This window comes from Toxorhynchites rutilus, chromosome 2 (genome assembly GCF_029784135.1).
Source record: "Toxorhynchites rutilus septentrionalis strain SRP chromosome 2, ASM2978413v1, whole genome shotgun sequence".
NCBI lineage: Eukaryota > Metazoa > Arthropoda > Insecta > Diptera > Culicidae > Toxorhynchites > Toxorhynchites rutilus.
Window position 1 is genome coordinate 101671689 of NC_073745.1, and position 26536 is coordinate 101698224.

Here is a 26536-nt window from a genome sequence, read left to right on the forward strand (position 1 = left end):
CTAACGGTACCCTCTTTTATACATGAATGAAAATATTTCCTTCTTCTTCATGTTGTCATTCTTCTCTTTTTTGCTTTTTCCTCTTTGTTTCCTATAAAAGCGAGGGAATGCGTTGAACTTTCCCATTCATTCATCAACTTTGAAACCGTTAACTCTACTGAAATCGTAAGCAATGGCTCGTACCAAGCAGACCGCGCGTAAATCCACCGGAGGAAAGGCTCCTCGCAAACAGTTGGCCACTAAAGCTGCTCGTAAAAGTGCTCCAGCTACCGGAGGAGTCAAGAAGCCACATCGTTATCGACCAGGAACCGTCGCTTTGCGTGAAATTCGTCGTTATCAAAAGTCGACTGAATTACTGATTCGTAAGCTTCCATTCCAACGTTTGGTTCGTGAGATCGCTCAGGATTTTAAGACCGATCTTCGCTTCCAGAGCTCGGCTGTTATGGCTCTGCAGGAAGCAAGTGAAGCTTATCTGGTCGGATTATTCGAAGATACCAATCTGTGTGCCATCCATGCCAAACGAGTCACCATTATGCCGAAAGACATTCAATTGGCTCGTCGTATTCGTGGAGAACGCGCCTAAATTTGACCTTCATTCTCAACCAAACGGCCCTTTTCAGGGCCACTAACTTATGCGAAAAGAGTTTGAGTAAGGTGAATGATTTTGGTTTGTCCACTTCTTTGAATGCTCTAGTTAGCGCACCTGTGTCAAATCAGGTATTCAAATGTTTCCAAACATATAAATAAAATTGTCTTTTTCATGATTTACAGTAGTTTTATAGAATATTTTGACGGATTCGTATGTTTTGAAGGTTTACAAAGTCCACCTTCTAATGGTGTCAACGCGCCCTCATTTGAGCTAACTTTTAATCAATCGCCAGATGATAGTTTGGTACGTATTCAGACCTTTTCTGGATTATGACACATACAAATATTGTAAACACCATTTATATCAGATTTATATATCTAAATTATGTAATTGATGCATCTCGATGACCTCAATTTTGATCATGGTTTGTTCGATGCCCTGATGTTGGCAATAAAAAATACAACATCTACTCTGAAATTCGAATTTCTTCATTCAAAAATGGTGATTTCTAAAACCGATTAAACCGGACAATCTTTGAAAAAACATTTAAAAAAATGAACAATTGGAACGCCTTATGGTATTATTAGCAATTAGAGACTGGGGGCTTTCCAACGAACCCAAACTCGTCTTGATTACATGTGTGATTTTCAAAAAGAAAAATCGATTTGCATTATTTGCTAGTTGCGTGAAAACACCCAAAATCGGACAAACCAACATTAAGGTAAATAATGAGTTTTCTAACATTAGTATTACATACGTTGTGACACGATGTAGACAAATATTCCCGAATATGAATGACGCTCTGAGCCTAGCGGTCAATGTTATTCTAGAAGATAACTTTTGATGAAAAACATGTTTCCATACATATGATCAAATCTGAACTATTTCAAAGCTAACGAACTAATTTTAGTTGTGCACAATGTTTGCTTGTACTCTACGTTCTCTGAATAACCAGTTAGGATTATTGAGTAATGTTTTCTGAGTACAAAGTTCAAATTTTGTTTCGAGGGGTCTTTCATTTATTTTTATTATTTTGACTGATGTTTTGATAAATCCTGCCAAACTTCTCATCGATTCGTTTATCTTGGTGTAGATAGTTGTAAACTCTTTTAATTTTACTGCAATTTCATTTGGGACAGATCATGTTGGGTCTTGAATTAGAATCTACAAAACACAAGAGTTGGCAATTGAATATTGGATGCTCAATTGTTGAATTCACTTATTGCACTATGAATTCTGTATAAAATCATCATGTAAGTCTCGAAATGTGCTTTACAAACTTCTCAATAAGTTGTATTAATTTAAATCATGACGTCGAGTCATTTCGGATACTTTTTGTGATGAAACTCATACGAGAGGGGAATCATTATCAATCGAATCAAACTACTAGAGAACTTTTTTCCCAAACTCTTGTCAAACAGATTTGTGGCCCTGAAAAGGGCCGTTGATTTTATGCTACATCACTCGGGATTTACTTGGAGCTGGTATACTTCGTGACGGCCTTGGTTCCTTCGGAGACAGCGTGTTTGGCCAATTCTCCTGGCAGCAGTAAACGAACTGCGGTTTGAATTTCACGAGAAGTTATCGTTGAACGTTTGTTGTAATGCGCCAAGCGAGATGATTCAGCGGCGATGCGTTCGAAAATATCATTCACAAAGCTGTTCATGATACTCATGGCTTTGGATGAAATACCCGTGTCAGGATGGACTTGTTTCAACACTTTGTAAATGTAGATAGCGTAGCTTTCCTTCCTGCGGACCTTCTTCTTTTTCTTGTCGGTCTTGGTAATACTTTTCTGGGCCTTTCCGGACTTCTTCGCTGCCTTTCCACTGGTTTTAGGAGCCATTGCTATGTTGTACCGCTTTTACTGTTCGAGAGGAACTAATGTCGAAAGCAAAGGAAACATCACGTTTTGTGCTCAGTCAGGGTAGAATGTATGACCGTCCCCTTTCGTTTATGTTGTCATTTCATTATATTCGTAGCACCGGCTGAATGGAAGACTAATAATGGTAGAGTAGGTATAAAAGAGGGTTCGCTTTCCGAAAATTTTCATCAGTACAGTTTCGCTCTGCTCGTGAATAATTTCATAATTATATAACAAAAAATGTCTGGACGTGGTAAAGGAGGAAAAGTAAAGGGGAAGGCAAAGTCCCGTTCAAATCGTGCTGGATTGCAGTTCCCAGTGGGTCGTATTCATCGTCTGCTCAGGAAGGGAAACTATGCCGAACGTGTTGGAGCTGGAGCACCCGTTTACCTGGCCGCAGTGATGGAATATTTGGCCGCTGAAGTGTTGGAATTGGCAGGAAATGCCGCTCGTGACAACAAGAAGACCAGAATTATCCCACGTCATCTGCAGTTGGCTATCCGTAATGACGAAGAATTGAATAAGCTGCTGTCGGGTGTAACTATTGCTCAAGGCGGAGTTTTGCCCAACATCCAAGCTGTTCTACTGCCCAAAAAGACCGAGAAGAAAGCTTAAATAAACAACGAATTCGAATTACATGAAAACCGAGAACCCAACCGTCCTTTTCAGGACGACAAAACATTCTTAACTAAGAGTAACAATATTTTTTTTGCCTACGATTTGCCATTTGTTTCGATCAAATCCAATCCTCAGTTACAGTGTACATTAAGATTAGGAAAGCATTTGTTTCAAAAACGATATGAGTACATCGTTACACTAATTTGAAATCTTAATCTGAGCTCAGACGGCATAACGCGGCGAGGAATGTGTCCAGATGAAACCGAATATAGGGACATGAAATCAACACTGGCAAACAGTATTAATTATACAAGCGAAATTTTGTTGGGTAAAACATGATGATCTCACGCAGGTAGTCGAGCTGGCCCAAAGGAACCAAATTTACAGAGGGTATACCAGCTGCCAGAAAAAAAAAACATTTCCGTCCATATGTACATATCATTTGTAATTTAGGCATAAACGACCTCTTAGTAGGAAGCAACAAAAAAAAGTAAAAAGGTAGCAAAATCCAGAAGTGCTGCTTTTTTTAAAGAGAAAGGAAAGGGGAATGGATACATAGATAAATGTAGTTGGCTAAATAAAATCATTAGTAATTCTTGATGAGACATCGCAAACTGGTACGCTTGAGTGTACTCTTTCGTACCTCTCAATCGGAAGCCAGCTTAGTCCTTTCAGTTTTTTCATGTTAAACCCTTTAAACCTGCCCTTCGTCGAAACTCTGGGGACAATAGAGTGTCGCCATGTTTCAAGTGATCTCCTCTCTCCACTCTTTCGTTCAGCGGTATCAATACCAGTATCATTAAATGTTAGCTGTAACCCAACACACATAAGTAGCTTCATAGCTATTGATGTCCTGGCATTGATATCGTTGGATTCGATAAGACATAAATATGTTTTTCACCCGACAATGCAATATGAGGGGCTTAGAATGAAAGGCGTGTAAGTGATTTGATCGATTTCTCTACTTCTACTCTCTCTCTTTTTTGGTCATAGCTTAGCTGCAAATACATTCCCAGCTGTATTTGACAATGTGGAAGATAGGTCAGAACCTCACATATCAGATTCTATAGCAAACTTAAATTGGAACGTTTTTGCAATTGAGTTATTAACTAAAGAAAAAGTTGATGAAGAGAAATCGATCAAGTCACTTACACCCCTTGCATTCTAAGCCTCTCATATGTCATAATTCAGCTCACGCAATTTTTCATATTTTCTGTTGAGACTCAGCCTAGGTTCCATCAAAGTTCACATTTGACAATAGTTCAAACAGAGAAAAAAAAACACATTTTTCTATTTTCACAAACATTTCGATAATGGTTATCATGATAACACGTATACGCAATAGGCCAAACAATGGATTGAAAGCAACGAAAAACCATTATTTGAATTTTATGTGAATATCCAGAATTGAGATTGCAAATTAATTGAAAGTGGATATAAAGTGCCCTGTGTCTCTATCACTTCAAAATTAGATTAGGTTGAAGTAACGATCCTAATAGATATTGTGATCGCTTAGTTCACGTGAATATTGCATGGTTTCTATGCGTGTGAACAACTCTGGCATGAATGTTTGACTTTCGTATAGTTATTCGCTAAATATAATGGTCATACATATACACACTTGTGAAAGAATTTCACTTGTGGAAGAATTGTAAACGGTAAACTATAAACTAATCGGTGGCTTATGGTAACTTTTAACAGTTACAGTTTCGGGGATATTTTTTTATAAAAATGGACAATATCTACAAGAAAACAAGAAAAAGAAAAGGAAGTTTTTAGAAATCCTTTTATAAAGATTGTATATATATGCCCCATCTAGAAAAAGGCATTAATTCTTAGTTTACCAAGAATTAAGAGACAATAAATATTAGAAATATGCAAACTCTATATTCCAGCACCTTTATCATCTGGTAATTATCTAGAATACGTTATACATTCTTCTCCTTCTCATTCTTCTCACCGAAAAAAATATGTTTACTTCGAGCATGCAGTTATACTATGTTCCGATTCTTACTCCAGTGAAACCACAATCGATTAATACGTTTTTATGTTATTTTTTAGCTCTTTATACTTCCATGAATTATATTCAGTTGCTTACTTTTAATTAATAAAATTTGAATTTTATTAATTGAATTAGAACGAAGATAACATATTTTTAGGAGTTTTTTCATTCAATCATACTCTCTTCTTCAAATAAATGCCAATAAAGCCTGAAAAATACACAATGGCAACGTGTTATGATTTTGCACGCGAGTATAGGAGGGTTAAAGAGACTTTGGACTGTTCATTCGCCTCTAATAAAAAAAAACACATACAAAGTTGAGGTGTTTCGCATGTAAACTCGACCGTATTATCCTACTACGAGATGCTACGAGTACAGTCATCTTCGAGTACATTGCCCCAATCTAAAACGATGCTATAATTGTTTCAATAAACACGAAGAAGTACCTAGGAGTCACAATTCTGCCGAAATTGGGGTGGAAGTCATTGACCCAGTAGCCGACACTGTGAAATTGTAGTGCGCCGTATGAACCGAAATCAGTATATCGTGTAAATTTTTGAATGAATTGATCGACGTCAATGTAGGAAATAATGTTGCCGAATGTCTACATTTTGTTTTCTGCTGATCTAGAAATTCATTTGTTGATCTGTTAGCAATCACAATTTTATTCTTACAATACGATTTCTACGTTCAATTTTTTTTACAATACGAAGATCTATTGTCCTATTCCTGTCATCCTGCACCTGCTCCCACGGCACGTATTACCCATAATTTGCTACACCGTACCTCCACCTAGCCTTGAGCTGATCTTTATCCCTAGCAAAAAATGGTTTGGTTTTTGATTATAGAGATTTCAAACTTTTCAGTTCTTTCGTCTCTAGCCTTGAGAAAGCATCTTGGAAAAACTTTACTCTACTTCTGCACTAATGAGCAAAAAATTAATTTGACAAGCTGCTGTCTCGCGTGTACGCAACTACTCCCAGTGGATCACGCCATGACGATTCCAAAATACGCAAAAAGTTTCAAAAAAAACTATTACCAAACATGTTTTCATTTTATCCGGCTACTTATAACTCACCCGTTCGGGTAAAGCTCTGTATCAGAGATGCCAGATGTGAAGACCTTCATTTAATTTAAAGGCGTTTCGAACACATTCTAAGGTATAACCAGAAGCTTTCCGGCCCTTTCCATCCGTTCAGCAATAGTGAGAAGCATTTTACGCACGATACATTGAATTGATACGGCGCGCTGTGATTTTCTTTTCTGCGAATTACGCATCGTCGGTTTCTGGTCAATGACTTCTACTATAATTTCGACAGAAGGGTTCCTCCTCGATTGCTCTTCGTGTCCATTGATCCAATTACGCTCTCTCACGCAACATCCGAACCAGATTGCGAGAGAGGCTAGCTAAAGAAAACAAAACCGAAGTTTTTTGCTATAGAGTATTAGTAGCAAACGCGGAGATCACCAACACAAAATCAATCGAGAGAGATCCACGAATACTTCAGATGAAGAGAAGTTGTTACACCACCACCAAGAACGGTCGCTTATACCGTCCCGCTCGCAATAAGAGCATTATTTTGCGCTGGCTGAATTTAACTAAGAACCAACCAATTTGTAATAATTTGGATAGCGTTTCTCGTGGATGCGGCTGATATAGTTTAAATGGTAGTGTTGTACGGTGTAGGAGGCCACCGTCTAGTTTGGTCAATTCCGGATAACTGGGGTTGCTGTCAAGTTGAATAAAAAGTTGATTACATGCTGCTGTGTTAGTGTTGTGCGAGTTCGATGGCCTGGGAACAAAATTATGAAAAATATTGTGTAATTGCACAAGTGCATTTCTGAAGTTGCCGGTAGTGTCGCGGATTTTTGATAACGTGGTTATTTCCCGCGTCATCCAGTTCAGTTTTCCGGTCAGTCTCAGTCTCAGCAAACACAAGCGCTTAAAAAGGCTACTGACAGTTAGTAACAGAAATATACTGCCAAGTCGTATATATCGCAGTGATAATATTACGTAATATAATAAAATCCATGTAATTTTCCCGTGTTTGATGAAATAAGAGTGCTATGACAACACAGAGCATGAAAGGAAAAGGCTTCCATTTTGTCAGTGAAGGAAGCAGCGCGAAGAACGGAGGGTGGTTTTGAAGCTAATCAAAGAGCTCCAGCACCATGTTTAAAGGTAAGTGAGCATATTCTATACATATAGTGGTAGTGGGTGCAAATTGGTCATAGGGGGCAAAGTGGTCACCTGCTTGTTTGGTAGTATAACTATTGACTATAGATGCCGTATTGATAGTCACCTTAAGTTTGGAGAAATTAATTACTTTTGAGCCACCCTGTACTTCAGTAGAGCTGTCGCATGTTACAATATAAATAAAAACAGAAATTGCTCTCTCGATAGCCATTAGGCCGTAGTTTTGTGCGCATGGTATCTAAGGAATTTCTCGTGAAATTTAGTTTATTCAATCTGATATATTGGACAAATCATCAGTTTGGACGCCTGTTCACATATTCTAGGAGAGGTGAACACATATTTTGTTTAATCTCTGCGATTAATTAGCATTAGAATTTACTTTGATGTTTGGGGCAAAGTACAATACAATGTTTTGTTTACTAAAGCTGATATACCACACCACATTCTGCTCTTATAAAGGATCCTTTTGTGGGTTTGACCCTGGATAAATATGCCACTCCAACTAAACCAAGCCTAGTTATGCGGAACGTTATGTGTTTCTTACTATGTTTTTGTATGCATGAGAAAATTTAAATTGAGACTCTAGGTGAATAGGCCAAGCTTATTTCAAACAAGTACCTACTATATCAAATGTGATTTCAATTGTGATTTGATTGATTTCAATGTGAAATTTGAACGAAAAAATCGCATAAATCTATCCCATTTATTTAGATATGTGCGAGCGCCCACTTTGTCCCCACCAGGTAACCACTTTACCTCCAAGCAAAAAAAAAGTTCGATTTTTCACCTTTTTTCTATTGATGAAAAGTGTACTATTTTGAATTTTAATAGTAAAAGCCGTTTGCTATCTTGAACAACAATGAGTTGAACTATAATATTCTTCGAGAAACGGGAATTGAATCGATATGTGGACGCTGGGAATGGACATATTCCTTAGGGTGACCACTATGCCCCCACTTCCCTTACAGCCATTTCATGCCAAACCGATATAGTGGTTCTCAGATTTTCGTGGAAAGTGGAAATTTTGTTTTTTGTCGCAAACCATTAGACCCGTATTTTTTTTTTTTTTTTTTGTAAGGGTGACTATTTCCATTTGTAGGGTGGTCCGAAAATTCAAATTTTTCCACTTATTTCAAAGACTTACTTCTTGAAAAATTCATAACTACTGAGCCGATTTAGATGATCGAGATATCTACTTATAGCTGATCTTTTTTGAAAAAATACCAGAGTTGCATAAAATTTGACTTTTGGCTTCGTTATTATTAATTGTATTTGTGTTTTATAGTTTTCATGGTCTCGGGACCAATGGCGCTATATTTATATATATTTTTTTTTCGTGAAAGCTAAGAATTTTTTACAGAACATATCTCGAAACCAGAGAGGAGTTTTTTTTGTTTTTAAGCTATGATTTTTCAAAGCTAACCGTTATTATTCATTGTATTCATTTTTTATAGCTTACATGGTTTCGGTACCAATGGCGCTATATTTTTTTATATTTTCTCTTGAAAGCTGAGTTTTTTTTTACATAACATATCCAAAATTCAGAGAGGAGTTTTTTTAGTTTTTGAGTTATGATTTTTGAAAGTTAACATGTTTTTGGGCAGGTAGCTTAATGAGTAGAAAATAGGAATAAGTATAGTAATCGGTAGATATTAAGGACAATGAAAAACATGTATCAGGTAAAGGTATCTCAGGTAAATGCAAAAAATGTAGAGACGACAAGTTATAAAGCAATAGAAAGAAAACTTAAAACCCGTTATAATCATTTGAAGCAATTTTCCGTAAAACTCAGTTATATCATAGTTTTAGACCGAAAAATGAAAACTATACTATCGTAAAACGATTCTCGTTCTCGGAAGAAGAACATTCTGTGAAACTGTAAAAGAAAATTTAAGCATGCTTTATGCCTAGAATAAAAAATATGAAAAATATAACAGATGAATTTTAATTCCTACCCACTCGTCGTCTCTACATTTTTTGCATTTTAAGAAAAGACGACACTTATAGAATAACTACATAAATTGGAAAAAAGTCATTCGATTTTTCGATTTAAGATCGATTCTTTGATACCGATTCAATCAGTTAATTGATCCCTACGCTGTTTAGAAAATCGATCTTTTTCTAAAGATTGTCCAATCGTAGCTCAGTTACAATACATGCGGAACGATTTTTCGTTCCAGCACGGAAAAATGTAAAAAATATAACATGTATTAATATTTGTCGAGTGTTTTTTCTTTAGCTACACTGCCTCTTTTAATTTATATTGAGCATTTCAAACAGAAGTACTAAATTTCAACTTTGGTATTCAGGTTGCCTAAATAATAAAATTTCATAGATGAGTTCAAGTACATAACAGCCTAACAATTCATCGCTGCAATCCGTCAATATGCTGCTTATATGAATGTGGAATAAAGGAAAGATAATTATCGAGTCTTGTTTTAGGTTCGGTTTTAGGATCGGAATTTACCGTTTTTAGTGTGGATTTCTAACAGTGATGATGTTTCGTTGAATGAGAATGGAATGGCCCTACTGGAAATGTTATTCACTGGCAGCTGGTATACTTTACGGTGGCGGTTCTTTCAGCCAATCTCCACTGCTACCTGGGATAATTATGTTTTGCTCAACTTTGCAATTTTCTCCCGTATATTAATATTGCTTGCCTTTGTTGATTTTCAGGTCGAAATTCGATTTTGTTTCGAAGCAATGTTTGAAGCATTAGTTGTTGTGAGTTGATACTTTGTTATAATTCAAGACATCGAAGCATATTTCCATTGTAAGAAAATATGTTGGATTTTCGATATGCGTGTCGGTTTATAACTCATCTCCATTGGCAAATCTTCCTATTTTCGTTTCTATGTTGAACACTGTATGGGCGGTAAAAAACAGCATACTTTTAGGTTTGCTTTAATATTTCCTATTCGGTATAACGATTAACTTATATCTGTTTGGAAACAGACGCTCTCCTTCAGTGATTGCTGTGGATTGATTTTTAGATTAGTGGAGGGTGGAAAATCAATCATTGTAACTCTTTATTAAAAATTTGTTGTCGTCCTGAAAAGGACGGTTGGGTTCTCGATTCTAGTGCACTTTCATGTCGTTGTTGATTTAAGCCTTCTTCTCGGTTTTCTTGGGTAGCAGAACAGCTTGGATATTGGGCAAGACTCCGCCTTGAGCAATAGTTACACCCGACAGTAGTTTGTTCAATTCTTCGTCATTACGGATAGCCAACTGCAGATGACGTGGGATAATCCTGGTCTTCTTGTTGTCACGAGCGGCATTTCCTGCCAATTCCAATACTTCAGCGGCCAAATATTCCATCACTGCGGCCAGATAAACGGGTGCTCCAGCTCCAACACGTTCGGCATAGTTTCCCTTCCTGAGCAGACGATGAATACGACCCACTGGGAACTGTAAGCCAGCACGATTTGAACGGGACTTCGCCTTTCCCTTAACTTTTCCTCCTTTACCACGTCCAGACATTTTTTGTTATATAATTATGAAATTATTCACGTGCGAAGCGAAACTGTACTGATCAAAGTTTCCGGGAAGGAAGGAAGGTATTGAATTAGAGAGACTTTAAACTCTGAGAGTTCATTCGTCTCTTGCCCTTGAGGGCGGGAAATTTAACTGAAGGAAAACTAAGAAAAACTATTGCAAAATTCGTTATTCTCGCTCGACTCAGTCCTAGTAACCGCTATGGATGTATGTCATATGTCGTATCGCCGCACCCTACACGGCTCTGGGGCCAAAAACACAACCAAACAAATGGAGCAGGGAAAAAGCCCCTTTTAGTGTGCTTGACGAGCTCGCTTCTAAAAAGGGCGTAAAAACCTGCTCATCTTTTGCTGAAAATAAAAGAACAGAAAAGGAAAATACTTTTAATGTGTATTCATTTCGATATTATATTATTAAATTTTGTCGAATAAACCTGTATCCTTTAAGAATTTTATGGTTCGGTCCTCTTCGATGTCGTCTCTTGCTAATGCAGTTCTGATGCTGTCTCCAACCTGAAATTTTGTTCTAGAGATGTTAAAAACTGGGCAATTGATTAACAAATGCTCTACTGTGAGCCTTACATTGCACCATGTGCAGCGCGGTTGATTTGCGATCAAGAAATTATGTGTTAAGAGAGTATGCCCGATACGCAAGCGTGTCAGGCATACTTGAATGGGGCGCTTAGTACTGTCCATCCAAGGATGGGTGGTATTCTTTATCTTTCTTAGAAAGAAGTCATTAGAGGTGTTCCAATTTATATCCCAACACGATCGTAGGTTGTTATCAACCCATCTGATGATGTCTTCGGACGGGGGGATATCAGTCCATAGTTCAGAATTTCTTCCCTCTTTGGCAAGACGATCAGCTAATTCATTTCCTTGAATTCCGCAGTGTCCCGGGATCCAACAGAAAACGATGTCCTTTCCCTTGATTCCAGCTTCAATGCTTTGGGTCCAGGGGTGCTTATTTTCGCCACTCTGGAGTGCAAGCAGGGAGCTGTAGGAATCGGAGAAAATCACCGTTTTCGTGTTATCATCACATAGTGATATCGCAACGAGGAGGGCAGCTGTTTCTGCTGAGAAAATTGAACAAATGGATGGTAATTGGAATTTTATTTGAGCATTGTCGGAATATATTCCAAATCCTACTTTATCACCATCAACAGATCCATCTGTGAAGATTTTGCGATGGAAGGGGAACTGTTTATGTATGTGATTGTTGAAGATAGCTGTGACTATACTGTTGGCTTCACCAGCTCTAACAGAGTTTTTAATAGTCCAGTCAAATTTTGGTCCTTGGTCGTACCATGGTCGAGGGCCTTCTCTAGTTAGAGGAGCGGCTCCCGGGAGAGTGATATTGCAAATGTCTTGAAGCCATTTGCTAGCTCTCGTGGTGGTTGATGTGAGATTTGGATATTTCTGTGAGATTCGGATGGCTCGATTGGCCAAGGCTCTGGTGATGAACATTTCGAAGGGAACTTGGCCAGCCTCCACAAGCAAAGCTTTTATTGGGCTGGACTTACAGGCTCCTGAGGCATATCTGATTACGCTATGGTAGCAAGGTTTTAAATGATCAATTGATTTCCAGGATGCACTGCTGAAGAGTTCAATCCCGTATAGCATTTTTGTGAAGACGATACTTCTACCGATTTTATAAATGGTTTTACGCGCGCTTAAGCGGCTGCGACCACTTATTACCATCGTTAACCGGATACGGCTTTTGATATCTGCTTTTGTCTTTTTGATGTGGTCTGTGAATGAAAGATTTTTATCTATTGTAACACCTAGAATTCGAGCTGATTTAACTCGTTTCACAAGTGCACCATTAATTTTGCATGGTTTGAATTTTTTCTTGTGACCTTTTAGACTGCAGCAATGAAGTATATTGGATTTTTGTGCTGAAATTTTGAAACCAATTGAATCTGCCCAGCTGCTGATAGCAGAGATTCCTATCTGGAGTCTTCTGCGTGCAAGTTCAGTGAATGATGCTCGGGCCATAAGCAGTATATCGTCAGCATATGCCAGTATTTCAATGTTTGGTGGAATAACATCGAAAACTGATTGCATTGCTATTAAGAAGAGAGTTGCCGAAAGAACAGAGCCCTGTGGTACTCCGTTTTCTTGAACTCGGCTTTCAGATATTGACCCTCCGAAGAAAACTTGAAAACTTCGGTTGAGGAGGAAACTTTGAATGATTTCGAAGAGGTAACCTTCGAATCCCCATTGGTGGAGTTGATCTATGATATTATGCTTCCAGGTGGTATCGAATGCTTTGGAAAGATCAAGCAAAGCAAGTTCATTGTGTTGTCTGTTCTGTGTGGAGTCATGAAGAAATTGATTGAGATGGCAGAAATATGTACTTGTGCCTTTTCCTCGACGGTAAGCATGTTGTCTGGGGTCAAGTAGTTGTTGTTCTTCGAGGGTTGTTATCAGTCTTCGGTTAATCATCCTTTCAAAAAGTTTCCCTAAGCAGCTGAGGAGCGTGATAGGGCGATAGCTATTCACATCACGTTTGTCCTCCTTTGCTTTGGGGATCGGGATTACCATGCCAGCTTTCCATGAATCTGGAAAGTATCTGTTTGTCCAGCACTCGTTGAAAATCTGCAAAAGCAGGGTTTTCGCATGGTGGGGCAGGTGTCTTATCATCGGGTATTCGATATTATCCGGGCCGGCTGACTTACCTTTGGACCTTTTAAGGGCCCAGAGCAGCTCGTCCATGGAGAAAGGTTTGTTGTATTCGTGCTGTTGACCTGTAGCAGAGGGAAACACTTCTAGTTCTGCTTTGGCTTTGATATTCTTAAAGGCATTGGTGTAATTCGAAGTGGATGAAGATTTGGCGAAATGATCTGCCAGATGTTCGGCTATGGTACCAGGGTCTTCAGTAGTAATACCGTTGATCTCAATGGAATAGCAGTTAGAAGCTTTCTTGCCACTGAGAGCGTTGACCTTGTTCCATAGTTCTTTTGAAGATGTTGAAGGATTAAATTCATCAAGAAATTCAGTCCAGCTTTGGGTTTTTGCTTCGGCTATTGCTTTTCTGGCATTAGCTCTAGCTTCTTGAAAATTGGATAAAGCAATCCTTTTGCTGTTGTTTCCATCTGGAAGACGTCTGAGAAGACGAAGCAGTTTTCTTCTTTTTTTGATGGCAAGTGCTACTTCGTTATTCCACCAGGGGACAGCCTTACGACCGGGGTTCCCACTTGTTCTGTAGATATTTACTTCTGCAGCGGAGAGAATGGCTTGAGTAAAGTCATCAACAGAGTAGCTTATGTGTGCTTGAAGTAAGCTGTCAATTGAAGATTCAAAGCCTTCCCAGTTGGCTGATTGGTATTTCCATTTTCTGCGAAGTGTAATATTGGGATTCCTTGTTAATGTTCTGATGTGAATTGGGAAGTGATCACTTCCTCTGAGGTCATTGTCAACAAACCAATTTAGTCTGGGTGCCAGTTCCCAAGATGCGATCGTGAGATCGAGGGCAGACGTTGATCCAAAACGTGGATCGAGTCTGGTATGTTGATGATCGTTGATGATAATGAGGTTCAGTTTTTGGATGATTCTAAGAATCGTATGACCTCTTGCGTCACATTTTTTTCCTCCCCAGGAAGTATGGTGTGCGTTGAAGTCACCCATGATAATAAATGGGTGTGGTAATTGTTTGAAAGCATTTACCAAATCAACTTCAAAATCATTGATATTGTGCTGAAGGGATATGTATATTGAAGCAAGGGTTACCTGGAAAGGTCCCTTGAGTTGGACTGCACATATTTGTAGTGGTGATGTTATGGGGATCACAGTATGAGAAAGGTGACTTAGGACAGCAAGGCATGTTCCTCCTTGTTGTGAAGATAGTCCGTCACAAAAATACCATTTGAATTTGCCTCCTAGGGCACTATTCATGTTTGTACCAGTCGGTACTTTAGTTTCTTGGAAAGCTAGGGTTAGTGGGAGATGTTTCTCTTCCGCTAACATTAATTTTATTTCGTTCATTGAACTGTAAAGCCCACGCAAGTTCCATTGAATGGAAAGTTTGCGATTAGGGATAGGGTCTCGAGACGATGGTGTATGATTAGGTGGGGGATTGAATGTTAAGATTGGAAGGGGGGGAAGTGGGCTGAGGTGTGGAGGATAAATTGGAGATTGGTGGAGTAGAAATCAGTTGAAATTAGTTGTGGTTGGGTTTTTCACCCTTGGATTGTTTGAGTTTTAGTCTCGGATCATTTTTGGAAACATTAACAATTGGTTTGTTGGTAGTAGGATTGGGTTTGTGTTGGGTAGTAGGTGGATTGGATCCAATTGGTTGGGTTGAAGTGCTGGGTTGTGATAGGTAGTTCTGGTGGGATTGGGTCTTCTGTAGGGTTGGGGTCGATTTCTTATTTTTAGGTTTCTTCCTAGAAGATTCCTTCTCAATTGGTTGTTCATCTTCCGATGATTTGAATTCATCTGAAGTTGTTGTTTTCGAGATGATTTTTCTTTTATTTGAGTAAGTTGATTCGATTTCCATTGGAGATTCAGAATCTTCCTCAGAGCCAATTGGAATGATGCTGGATCCCTGTTCAGTTTTTTTATTGGCCTGAATAGAAACAGTCTTATTCGATTTAATAGGAGCTGACTTTGTTTGTGTACAGTTGCACTTGCATTGTTGGCATCCTGTGTTTTGGATATTGTCGAGCCGCTCTTTCAATTTACTAGCGAAGGAAGAACCATTATTGTTTTCACAAATGGATTTAGCTTCCTTGTAGGAGATTCCTTTATCAATCCTAACTCGTGTTATTTTGTCCTCGGCGATCCAAGCTGGGCACTTCCTGCTAGTGGAGGAGTGATTTTCCTTGCAGTTTACGCATGAGGCAGGTGCATTGCATTGAAACTTCTTCGCCTTTTCTTTATCGGTTTGATTTAGTTCTGGGTGTGCTACACCACAGTTACGGCATAACTGTATTTTCTTCATACACTTCTTGAAAGTGTGTCCATAATTATAGCATCCGAAGCATTGCATCGGGCTTGGATAGTAGTTTCTGGTTGGTGCGCGAATGAAACCGAAGTTAATCGCTTCGGGAATGACTGTTCCGTTGATGGTTATGATTAGGGTAGAAGTTGCTACCTTTTCCTTTTTAATTGTATCGTATCTAAATATTCTTTTGACACCGATAACTTTTTGCTCAGAGAGTTCAGTAAGAAGTACATCCTCTGGCATGGAAACAACATCCCAGCAAGATACAACACACTTGCGTTGATTAAGAGTGGGATGAAAAATTATTTCAATTGGGGTCGAGTCAGTTAGCGACTTCATACCCAGTAAAGGTTCAACCTGTTTGACGTTGCGTATTTGTAGAACATATTGAAGGCGACCTTTATCATCGCGTTGAGGTTTTGCATCTTTAAATTTATCTCCGATCACACCTTGGATCGATTTCGATACAACGAAGGGGTTGGGTGGAAGAATATTACCATCAGTTGCTCTCAACAATAAAATTTGCAAATTTCCGCCAAAGGGATCAGCCCATTTGGGGGAAGTGTGGGTGGTGGGAACACCATTGTATATATTTGTTGGCCTTCCGGCGCCGGAGCTGCTGGAAGCCATGTTCAAGGCTGGCTATACCTAGGTACAGCCAGGTAAAAAGTTTTTAAATTTTCTTATTCTATGTACGTTGTGCGTCGGGGGACAATAACAGCGGGGACGAAAACGGCGGAGGACGGTAACGGCGGGGGACAATGCCAACGCAGTTACAAGGACGAACACCGCAATCACTTGGCTGAAAAACACTTGGGGCAGAAAAGCACTGTTTTAAAAACACTTGGAAAAGTCACTTTTAAATATCTGTTATATAAAATTAATTTGGGATATGTAGTAAAAATTTCCTAACCTATACCCTTTGGGCGTCCTATCTTTCACTAACTCCTGGTAAAATGAAAAGTTTGGTCACTCACCGATCGTGTTGAAGGACCTCCTCGAAGATCACCACCTAATGGTAGTGGGGTAGCGGGGAAGGGACCGGACACCGCCGACGGCAGGGCAACAGCCGCAGCGGCTCAAAACGACGAAGCGAAAATAACCTCCTCACACCTTACACCTCCTGAGCTGCTGATGATTGATGCGAAGAAAATTGCGCCAAAATCGCGCGTCACTGGCAGGGGAAACGCCGCTGATGAAACGGGCGCAAACAGCGCAAAGTTTCCGGATAACGAACCCTCTTTTATACCTGCTGAAACAATGTTTGTTTCACTCTCAGACAGAGCTACGAATATAATGAAATGACAACATAAACGAAAGGGGACGGTCATACATTCCACCCTGACCGAGCATAAAACATGATGTTTCCTTTGCTTTCGACATTAGTTCCTCTCGAACAGTAAAAGCGATACAACATAGCAATGGCTCCTAAAACCAGTGGAAAGGCAGCGAAGAAGTCTGGAAAGGCCCAGAAAAGTATTACCAAGACCGACAAGAAAAAGAAGAAGGTCCGCAGGAAGGAAAGCTACGCTATCTACATTTACAAAGTGTTGAAACAAGTCCATCCTGACACGGGTATTTCATCCAAAGCCATGAGTATCATGAACAGCTTCGTGAATGATATTTTCGAACGCATCGCCGCTGAATCATCTCGCTTGGCGCATTACAACAAACGTTCAACGATAACTTCTCGTGAAATTCAAACCGCAGTTCGTTTACTGCTGCCAGGAGAATTGGCCAAACACGCTGTCTCCGAAGGAACCAAAGCCGTCACGAAGTATACCAGCTCCAAGTAACTCCCGAGTCATGTAGCAAAAAAAAACAACGGCCCTTTTCAGGGCCACAAATTTGTTTGATAAGTGTGTAGGAAAAGGTTTTCTAATTGTTGATTTGTAGATTTTCGTTGTCATAATGAGTCGCCTCTCGTGTGATTAATTCGAGGGATTCAGAAAAGTCATATCACAAAAGGTATCCGAAATGAGTAGATACAACAATTTCATGTAGTTCGTTTGACGTTACGTTTGGGAATGAAGTGATGATATTGTGCAGAATGTATGATGATGCATATAGTGAATTCAATGATTGACATCCTCATATTCAGTTGCAGATGCTAATTGAAGACTCGGCATCATTATCTGTTCTCAATGCAATTGCACCAAAAGAGTTAGCAGTTTAGTGTCGAGAAACTAATCGTAGAGAGGTTTAACAGGATTGATTTTGGTGTTTATACAATAAAGCTATATACATAAAAAAAATCATGAAACTGGGAAACCTCGAGCTTTGTACTTTTAAAATGTTATTCAATTTTTATATATGGATAATCTGAGGGTACTTAGAACTAAGTGAGGAACACCGTAAAAGACACCTTTAATATGATTCGCTATAATTTTTAGCGTCAATAAAAGAAGATCAGAAGTTCATTTATATTTGATAAGATTCATGTTTCAATATATCGTGCGGCTCCGCCGTATGTAATGTTGAAGATAGAAAACAGTTTTTCAAACTCTTTTCGAATAAATTGGTGGCCCTGAAAAGGGCCGTTTGTTTGAGAATGAGATTAGATCAGTCAGATTTAAGCGCGTTCTCCACGGATACGACGAGCTAATTGGATATCTTTCGGCATAATGGTGACTCGTTTGGCATGGATGGCACACAGATTGGTATCTTCGAATAATCCAACCAGATAAGCTTCACTTGCTTCCTGCAGAGCCATAACAGCCGAGCTCTGGAAGCGAAGATCGGTCTTAAAATCTTGAGCGATCTCACGAACCAAACGTTGGAATGGAAGCTTACGGATCAGTAATTCAGTCGACTTTTGATAACGACGAATCTCACGCAAAGCGACGGTTCCTGGTCGATAACGATGTGGCTTCTTGACTCCTCCGGTAGCTGGAGCACTTTTACGAGCAGCTTTAGTGGCCAACTGTTTGCGAGGAGCCTTTCCTCCGGTGGATTTACGAGCGGTCTGCTTGGTACGAGCCATTGCTTACGATTTCAGTAGAGTTAACGGTTTCAAAGTTGCTGAATGAATGGGATAATTCAACGCTTTTCTTCGCTTTAATACCTCACGTATGTCGTCATTCTACCATACGCATGCACAAAAAGGAAAGGACAAAAGAAGGGGAAGAATAACAAAATGAAGGAAAAGGAGGAAAAATAATTTCCATTCGGGTATAAAAGTGGGTACCCTTAGGGGAAACAGCATCAGTTTCAGTCATCGTTTGAACTCGGAAACAACATAAAATAGTCCAGAAAAATGACTGGCCGTGGTAAAGGAGGAAAGGGACTGGGCAAAGGAGGAGCCAAGCGTCATCGTAAGGTTCTGCGTGATAACATCCAGGGAATCACAAAGCCCGCTATCCGTCGTTTGGCTCGTCGTGGGGGAGTGAAGCGTATTTCCGGTCTCATCTACGAAGAAACTCGTGGTGTGCTGAAAGTATTTCTGGAAAACGTTATCCGAGATGCTGTTACCTATACCGAACACGCCAAACGGAAGACGGTTACCGCAATGGACGTTGTGTACGCTTTGAAACGCCAAGGTCGTACTCTCTATGGTTTCGGAGGTTAAATGATATAATTTGGTGTACGGTTCAACAAAACGGCCCTTTTCAGGGCCACAATATTTCTCCAGTGAAGAGTTCCTTTAAATGTTTTCAAATCATCCATTATTTTTTAATAAGGATTCGTTGCTTGTTCGGTTATATCATTTGTAAATAACGATGTAATTAGACGTTTAACTGAATTCAAATTGATGTTGTTTACCCATAGAAGTTTAATATTTCTTGAATGAATGTCTGTGAATTATGAGTACACTGTAAGCCAGTGTTGGGAACATGTCATATTAGAAGGATCGTAATAGTAATAAAGTTAGACCAATACCTGGTACATTGCACGTCGCAGTTTGACGCAGACTTGGTCCAATGATTGTTAAGAGGGGACCCCTGAAAATAATGGATTTTCGTGATTTTTTTTTCGGATGTTACGAATAAAGTAAAGTGTTCGGGTATTTTGATGATTGTTTAAGATATATTTGAAGATGTATTTTCCATTCTTTGAGTGCACGAATACTGATTATGACGCTGTTGACGGCTGGATGCGTAGATGTTGTCTGAAAATCGGTACCTTGTTGGTGGTATCGGTTCTGAAGCAACGAGGTGTCGTAGAACAAATTTTAATGAATATTTTGAAACTTTAAGACAATACTTAAAGCGTTACATAGGGGTTTTTTGAAAATTCGAAAAATTGCCAAAACGGCGGCCATTTTCGTTAAAAATTAGACATTTTTCATGAAAAATCTCTAAATAGCGATTTTTCAAAAATCGAAAAAATGATATATCGAAAAACGGCTATGTAACGCCGATAATTCATTTTTACATGCTGATAAACAATTTCAGCCAGATCGGTCGAGTAGATCCTGAGATATCGACACCACCAGTTGAAATAACATGGTTTCGAGAAAAACGCGCTTTAAAATTCGTACATACCTTAAGGTGACTTCATACTTTTGTGGCTGTAACTTTCCATATTTCGTTTCCATAAAATACGATAAATTTTTTTAGGACAACATTTCTGAGGACATAAACTTCCCAAAAATGCAAGAAACAAAAATTCGATTTTTTCGATTTTCTAGACCGGGGTCCTCCCTTAAACAATCGTAATTCTCATGATGCTATTCGGTATCATCGATTAGCTTTTTCGTTAAAATACCAACATTATCAGAATTGTTTAATGTTGGATACAAGATGATGATGTGTGAAAATGTATATTAACTGTCATGAAGAAAACATTCGAATTCTTAGAGGTGGAAAACTATTGTTACTCTTTCGTTCCATTGGTTTTGGTAGTCCTGAGAAGGACTGTTTGTTTTTAAATAAGTTTCAAATGAAAAGCACCAGTGCACTTTACTTTTTGGCAGCAGCTTTCTTCGGAGCAGCTTTCTTTGCTGGTGCTGCCTTTTTCGGTTTTGGAGTTTTAGGCTTCTTCGCTGCTGTCTTCGATGCTTTGGTTGGTTTCTGTTTGGAAGCGGCTGCTTTCTTTACGGTTCCAGCCTTTTTGGCGGTTTTGGCGACGACAGCTTTAGCCTTCTTCTGAACCGCTTTTTTTGCTGGTGCTTCCTTCGGCTTTTTGGCAGCAGCAGTTTTAGAAGTGGCTGCCTTTTTGGCGACTTTCTTTTCCCCTGCAGGTTTCTTCCCAGTCGCAGCTTTCTTTGGTTTCTTCTCGCCCGCAGGTGTCTTATCCTTAGGTTTGATTTTGAAGGATCCCGATGCTCCACTTCCTTTGGTTTGCACAAGATTACCTTTCTCGACACCACTCTTCAAAGATTTTTTTATGAAAGTTGAGAGCTTAGCAACATCACACTTGTAATTGGCACCGATATACTTCTTGATGGCCTGAAGAGAAGATCCATTACGTTCCTTTAAGGTCTTGATGGCGGCCAGAACCATTTCGTTCACTGGTGGATGGGTGGCTGGCTTTTTTGGTTTCTTATCCTCTCCTTTAGGAGCACGAGCCTTTTTCGGTGTCTTGGCTGGAGATGCAGCAACTGATGCTGCGGGAACGACTTCAGTAGCTGTTTCGGCCATTTTATTCACTGTGTTTCACTGCTATGTTTCAACGAAATGCTGAATTCATTGATGCGCTCGGTGCCGCCGTTTGTGCTCGGAATCGAAAACTGTGTTAGGGAAACTCAAAGCGTTCGTTTAAATTTGCTGTTGAGAAAACATTTCGCGTATTTGTAATTTATGTTTTAAAAAATGTTACTTTTCTTTGTTACAGTCCTCACATGTTTATCAGATACCTTATTTAATATTTACTATGATGTTTGAGCTACCATTTAAAGTTGCTCTGTTTTTAAAAGTCCAAGCCGATACTCAATAATTTACGATAAATGCTAATGATATGTATCAGAAGTATCAACACTCTGTCGAAAATGTTCAATTTTCTTACATTGCAAAAGATAAACAGTTATTAAACCTAATTCTAATGAAATAGGGACAATTTTTCGATATATGGATACCAGAATTGAATGTTTTTTCCCAACATTACGAAGCATTCTTATCAAAACTTGGGGCAATCGGAGTAGCTAAAGCAATTTTTGATTTCCGTTCGTTATCATAAGAAATATTATCCTTTTACAAGATTATCAATCTTATTTCAATTTATTCATTTGTTGGAATAATATATTTACTGATCCGAGACAAAACACTCAATATTTCATTTTCTGAAATACTTCATGTTTCGACCCAAGGGTTGATTCGTTAGACAAACAGTCTGTCATCACTTGTGTTATCGGTGATATGTTACGACAATCAAATGGTAGTTTTATTCAATATAGTTATTTCAAAGATAAACGTGAACACAATACAAAAATTATATCTAAATAACCCATTATGTAGGGAATTTTTAGTTATTTCACAGTTTGGTGTAAACAGTGGTAGAATAGAAAATACTGTTACCATAAACGAGATCTGCCTTTTTCGATATGCGATTTTTTTCGTTAATTTTTTTTTTTTTTTGAAATCATTTATCTTCTTCATAGTTAATAATCATCAATATCAATTCTTATAAAATAATAAATTCAATATTTTTCTCCATTTACGAATCGGTTTTATTTTTCGGACTATCTTATATTACTTTTCGTGATCTGCGGCCAAAATCGAGATTTCATTTTGTCTCTGACTACAAGGTATTTTTGTGTAGACTTTTTTTTTTGAGTATGGTGATGGAATTAAATACACTACCGATAAAAAAAAAACATTTGAATGATCAACTAAACCCAATTCCTCTATAAATTATTGGAAAATTACGTAATGGATACAGCAGAGTTTAGTTGGGTGATCTCGAAAGCATACACGGTTTGCTGACGGGCGCCGAACGCGAATAAAGTGTCTTTCTCAAGACAGGTCAGGAAGGAGTTGGAAATAGAGTTTTCTGTGGGATCTTCTCAAGACTAGAGACGAATGAACTTTAAAGTCTCTATAATTCAAGAAGAAGAAGGAGAAGATAATGGATACAGATTGCTATGAGAAAATTTCTTACTGTTCTACATGTAAACATGTTACAAAATAACGAAAATAAGCAAACATACCTTGAAATCAGTGACACATTAGAATACAGATTACAAAAAGGGAACAATGTCCTAAAAATAAAATATCTTGCATATAAAACTAGCACCCAAATAAGGAAAAAGGACTCACTCTAGCAGCGTATTTATTATTTACACCATCAATGTACATGTTAAAGGAATTACTATTGGTGATTGATAAAATAATAAAATAGAAGAAATACTTAAACAAAATTAACTGAACAGTCATTTCAAGAAATTAAGAACATACATTCAAACGCACTACATTATAATAAAATTCACTCCATTACTACATGTACATGTAAATGTTCAGACATAAATATTATAAACATCATAATAATTATCTTTTGAATGCGTATATTGAATTGATATACCAGTTGGATTTCGTAACTCAAAATCGATAACCCAAAAGGTCAGTTTGTCGATGGTATAACATGTCTTGGGTCGTGAATCGTTTATATAAAATCATGGAAAATTGAGAGAAAATATGGCGTATTTTATCTCGGGGTTGTATGTTCTATATTATTTTCACAAACGGATAAATTGATAGAAGATTGATACTCTTGCCTGAGCTGTGCCTGATGTATCATATGACAACAAATGGAAATCAAAAATTGCTTCAGCTGCTCCGATTACTCCAAAGTAAAGATGAAAATGCTTCGCTGTGTTATTAAGTGAGCACTCGATTCTGGTATCAATAGATCGGGAAAATGTTCCCATTTTATAAAAATGCAGTTTAATAACTGTCTATTTTTTGCAATGTGAGAAATTTGAACATTTTCGACATAGTGTTGATACTTCTGATACATATCATCTGCTTTTATGGAGAATTTTTAGCGCATCGGTTGGGGAATTCAAATTTAGAACAACTTTAAATGGTATATTGAATATCATAGTGAATAATAAGTAGTGCATCTGGTAAAAATATGAAAACAAAACAGAGAAAATTGACATTTCTTAAAGTATGAATTACAAAAACGCAAAATGTTTTTCCAACATAAAACTCAAACGAACACATTGAGTTTCCCTAACACAGATGTCGATTTCAATCATTAGTCGTCAACAAAAAAAAAATCAGCATCCCGTCGAACTATAGCAGTGAAACACAGTGAATAAAATGGCCGAAACAGCTACTGAAGTCGTTCCCGCAGCATCAGTTGCTGCATCTCCAGCCAAGACACCGAAAAAGGCTCGTGCTCCTAAAGGAGAGGGTAAGAAACCGAAAAAGTCAGCCACCCATCCACCAGTGAATGAAATGGTTTTAGCCGCCATCAAGACTTTGAAGGAACGTAATGGATCATCTCTTCAGGCGATCAAGAAGTATATCGGTGCCAATTACAAGTGTGACGTTGCTAAGCTCTCAACTTTCATTAAAAAATCTTTGAAGAGTGGTGTCGAGAAAGGTAATCTTGTGCAAACCAAAGGAAGTGGAGCATCAGGATCTTTTAAAATTAAATCAAAGGACAAGAAACCAGAGGGCGAAAAGAAACCTAAGAAAACAACGGCTGCGAAAAAGCCTACTGGAGAGAAGAAAGTCGCCAAAAAGGCAGCTACTTCCAAAACTGCTGCTGACAAAAAACTAAAGGCAGCACCATCAAAGAAAGCTGTTGAGAAGAAGGCTAAAGCAGCCGTCGCAAAGAATGCCAAAAAGGCTGGAACAGTGAAGACAGCAGCCGCTCCCAAACAGAAATCAACCAGACCATCGAAAACAGCAACGAAGAAACCAAAAACTCCCAAACCGAAAAAAGCTACTCCGGCTAAGAAAATCGCTCCGAAAAAACCCGCTACCAAGAAGTAAAGTTTCTCATCGGGAAATTCATTTAAAAACAAACAGTCCTTCTCAGGACTACCAAACACAATGAATCGAAAGAGTAACAATAATTTTCCACCTCTAATAACTCATATATTTTCTTCATGACAGTCAATAAACATTTATTAGATTTATTATTTTATTTCATTCATGTTGACGGGTGCAATTAAAAAAATGAATTTCGGTCACGTCACGGAAATTTTCCAATTTTGAGCGTTTATTGTTTAGTCATTTCTTAACGGAACAATGAGATTTTTGCACAATTTGCAATTTAAACTCTCAAAGATATTCAGAATGAACGTGCAACATATATTATAACGTAATCCTACGTAAACTATGAGGGTCGTGTCTCGGCCACAAGTCTTCCACTTTTTCCAACGAAAAGAGTGATACCGTAATGTATAATTCTTGATAAACGATTTACTAGAATACATTGGCCCAAGTCTCTGTCAAATGACGATTTGTCTTGAAATGTGTTAAGTTTGGACCAAATTCAATTGAAATTATCATAATCGTTCAATGATTACAAGTACATAAGCTTCGCTTGCGATGATTCATCATTCAACGCATAATCCACAGACACAGACATTCAAAAAAGAAAAAAAAAGAAAGAAATTATTATCCATAAATTAAATTACATGTCTTATAACATCATAAATAAAATTATCTTGCTAATGAACAATAACTGCTTTGAAAACATTTAAAAGAACTCTTTACATGAGAAATATTGTGGCCCTGAAAAGAGCCGTTTTGTTGAACCGTACACCAAATTATATCATTTAACCTCCGAAACCATAGAGAGTACGACCTTGGCGTTTCAAAGCGTACACAACGTCCATTGCGGTAACCGTCTTCCGTTTGGCGTGTTCGGTATAGGTAACAGCATCTCGGATAACGTTTTCCAGAAATACTTTCAGCACACCACGAGTTTCTTCGTAGATGAGACCGGAAATACGCTTCACTCCCCCACGACGAGCCAAACGACGGATAGCGGGCTTTGTGATTCCCTGGATGTTATCACGCAGAACCTTACGATGACGCTTGGCTCCTCCTTTGCCCAGTCCCTTTCCTCCTTTACCACGGCCAGTCATTTTTCTGGACTATTTTAGATTGTTTTCGAGTTCAAACGATGAATGAAACTGATGCTGTTTGCCTCTAACGGTACCCTCTTTTATACATGAATGAAAATATTTCCTTCTTCTTCATGTTGTCATTCTTCTCTTTTTTGCTTTTTCCTCTTTGTTTCCTATAAAAGCGAGGGAATGCGTTGAACTTTCCCATTCATTCATCAACTTTGAAACCGTTAACTCTACTGAAATCGTAAGCAATGGCTCGTACCAAGCAGACCGCGCGTAAATCCACCGGAGGAAAGGCTCCTCGCAAACAGTTGGCCACTAAAGCTGCTCGTAAAAGTGCTCCAGCTACCGGAGGAGTCAAGAAGCCACATCGTTATCGACCAGGAACCGTCGCTTTGCGTGAAATTCGTCGTTATCAAAAGTCGACTGAATTACTGATTCGTAAGCTTCCATTCCAACGTTTGGTTCGTGAGATCGCTCAGGATTTTAAGACCGATCTTCGCTTCCAGAGCTCGGCTGTTATGGCTCTGCAGGAAGCAAGTGAAGCTTATCTGGTCGGATTATTCGAAGATACCAATCTGTGTGCCATCCATGCCAAACGAGTCACCATTATGCCGAAAGACATTCAATTGGCTCGTCGTATTCGTGGAGAACGCGCCTAAATTTGACCTTCATTCTCAACCAAACGGCCCTTTTCAGGGCCACTAACTTATGCGAAAAGAGTTTGAGTAAGGTGAATGATTTTGGTTTGTCCACTTCTTTGAATGCTCTAGTTAGCGCACCTGTGTCAAATCAGGTATTCAAATGTTTCCAAACATATAAATAAAATTGTCTTTTTCATGATTTACAGTAGT

The 26536-nt window shown here is 38.6% G+C and overlaps 5 protein-coding genes across 5 annotated transcripts; 3 read left to right on the plus strand and 2 right to left on the minus strand.

The window, feature by feature from the left end:
- Window positions 1-153: 153 nt before the first annotated feature.
- On the plus strand, window positions 154-19280 carry LOC129771988 (histone H3-like). Its single transcript, XM_055776164.1, has 3 exons — window positions 154-503; window positions 2432-2441; window positions 18965-19280. The coding sequence occupies exons 1-3, from the start codon at window positions 173-175 to the stop codon at window positions 19278-19280; spliced, it is 657 nt and encodes a 218-aa protein (XP_055632139.1). The 5' UTR covers window positions 154-172.
- Window positions 19281-19762: 482 nt separating this feature from the next.
- Window positions 19763-21326, minus strand: LOC129771974 (histone H1B-like). The gene has a single exon (XM_055776148.1). The coding sequence runs from the start codon at window positions 21292-21294 to the stop codon at window positions 20614-20616; it is 681 nt and encodes a 226-aa protein (XP_055632123.1). The 5' UTR covers window positions 21295-21326; the 3' UTR covers window positions 19763-20613.
- A 2564-nt stretch (window positions 21327-23890) lies between these two features.
- On the plus strand, window positions 23891-25224 carry LOC129771977 (histone H1-like). Its single transcript, XM_055776153.1, has one exon. It carries the CDS (start codon window positions 23914-23916, stop codon window positions 24592-24594), a length of 681 nt encoding a protein of 226 aa, XP_055632128.1. The 5' UTR covers window positions 23891-23913; the 3' UTR covers window positions 24595-25224.
- Window positions 25225-25385: 161 nt separating this feature from the next.
- Window positions 25386-25732, minus strand: LOC129771987 (histone H4). Its single transcript, XM_055776163.1, has one exon. The coding sequence runs from the start codon at window positions 25695-25697 to the stop codon at window positions 25386-25388; it is 312 nt and encodes a 103-aa protein (XP_055632138.1). The 5' UTR covers window positions 25698-25732.
- A 182-nt stretch (window positions 25733-25914) lies between these two features.
- LOC129771984 (histone H3) lies at window positions 25915-26431 on the plus strand. Its single transcript, XM_055776159.1, has one exon. The coding sequence runs from the start codon at window positions 25934-25936 to the stop codon at window positions 26342-26344; it is 411 nt and encodes a 136-aa protein (XP_055632134.1). The 5' UTR covers window positions 25915-25933; the 3' UTR covers window positions 26345-26431.
- Window positions 26432-26536: the final 105 nt, after the last annotated feature.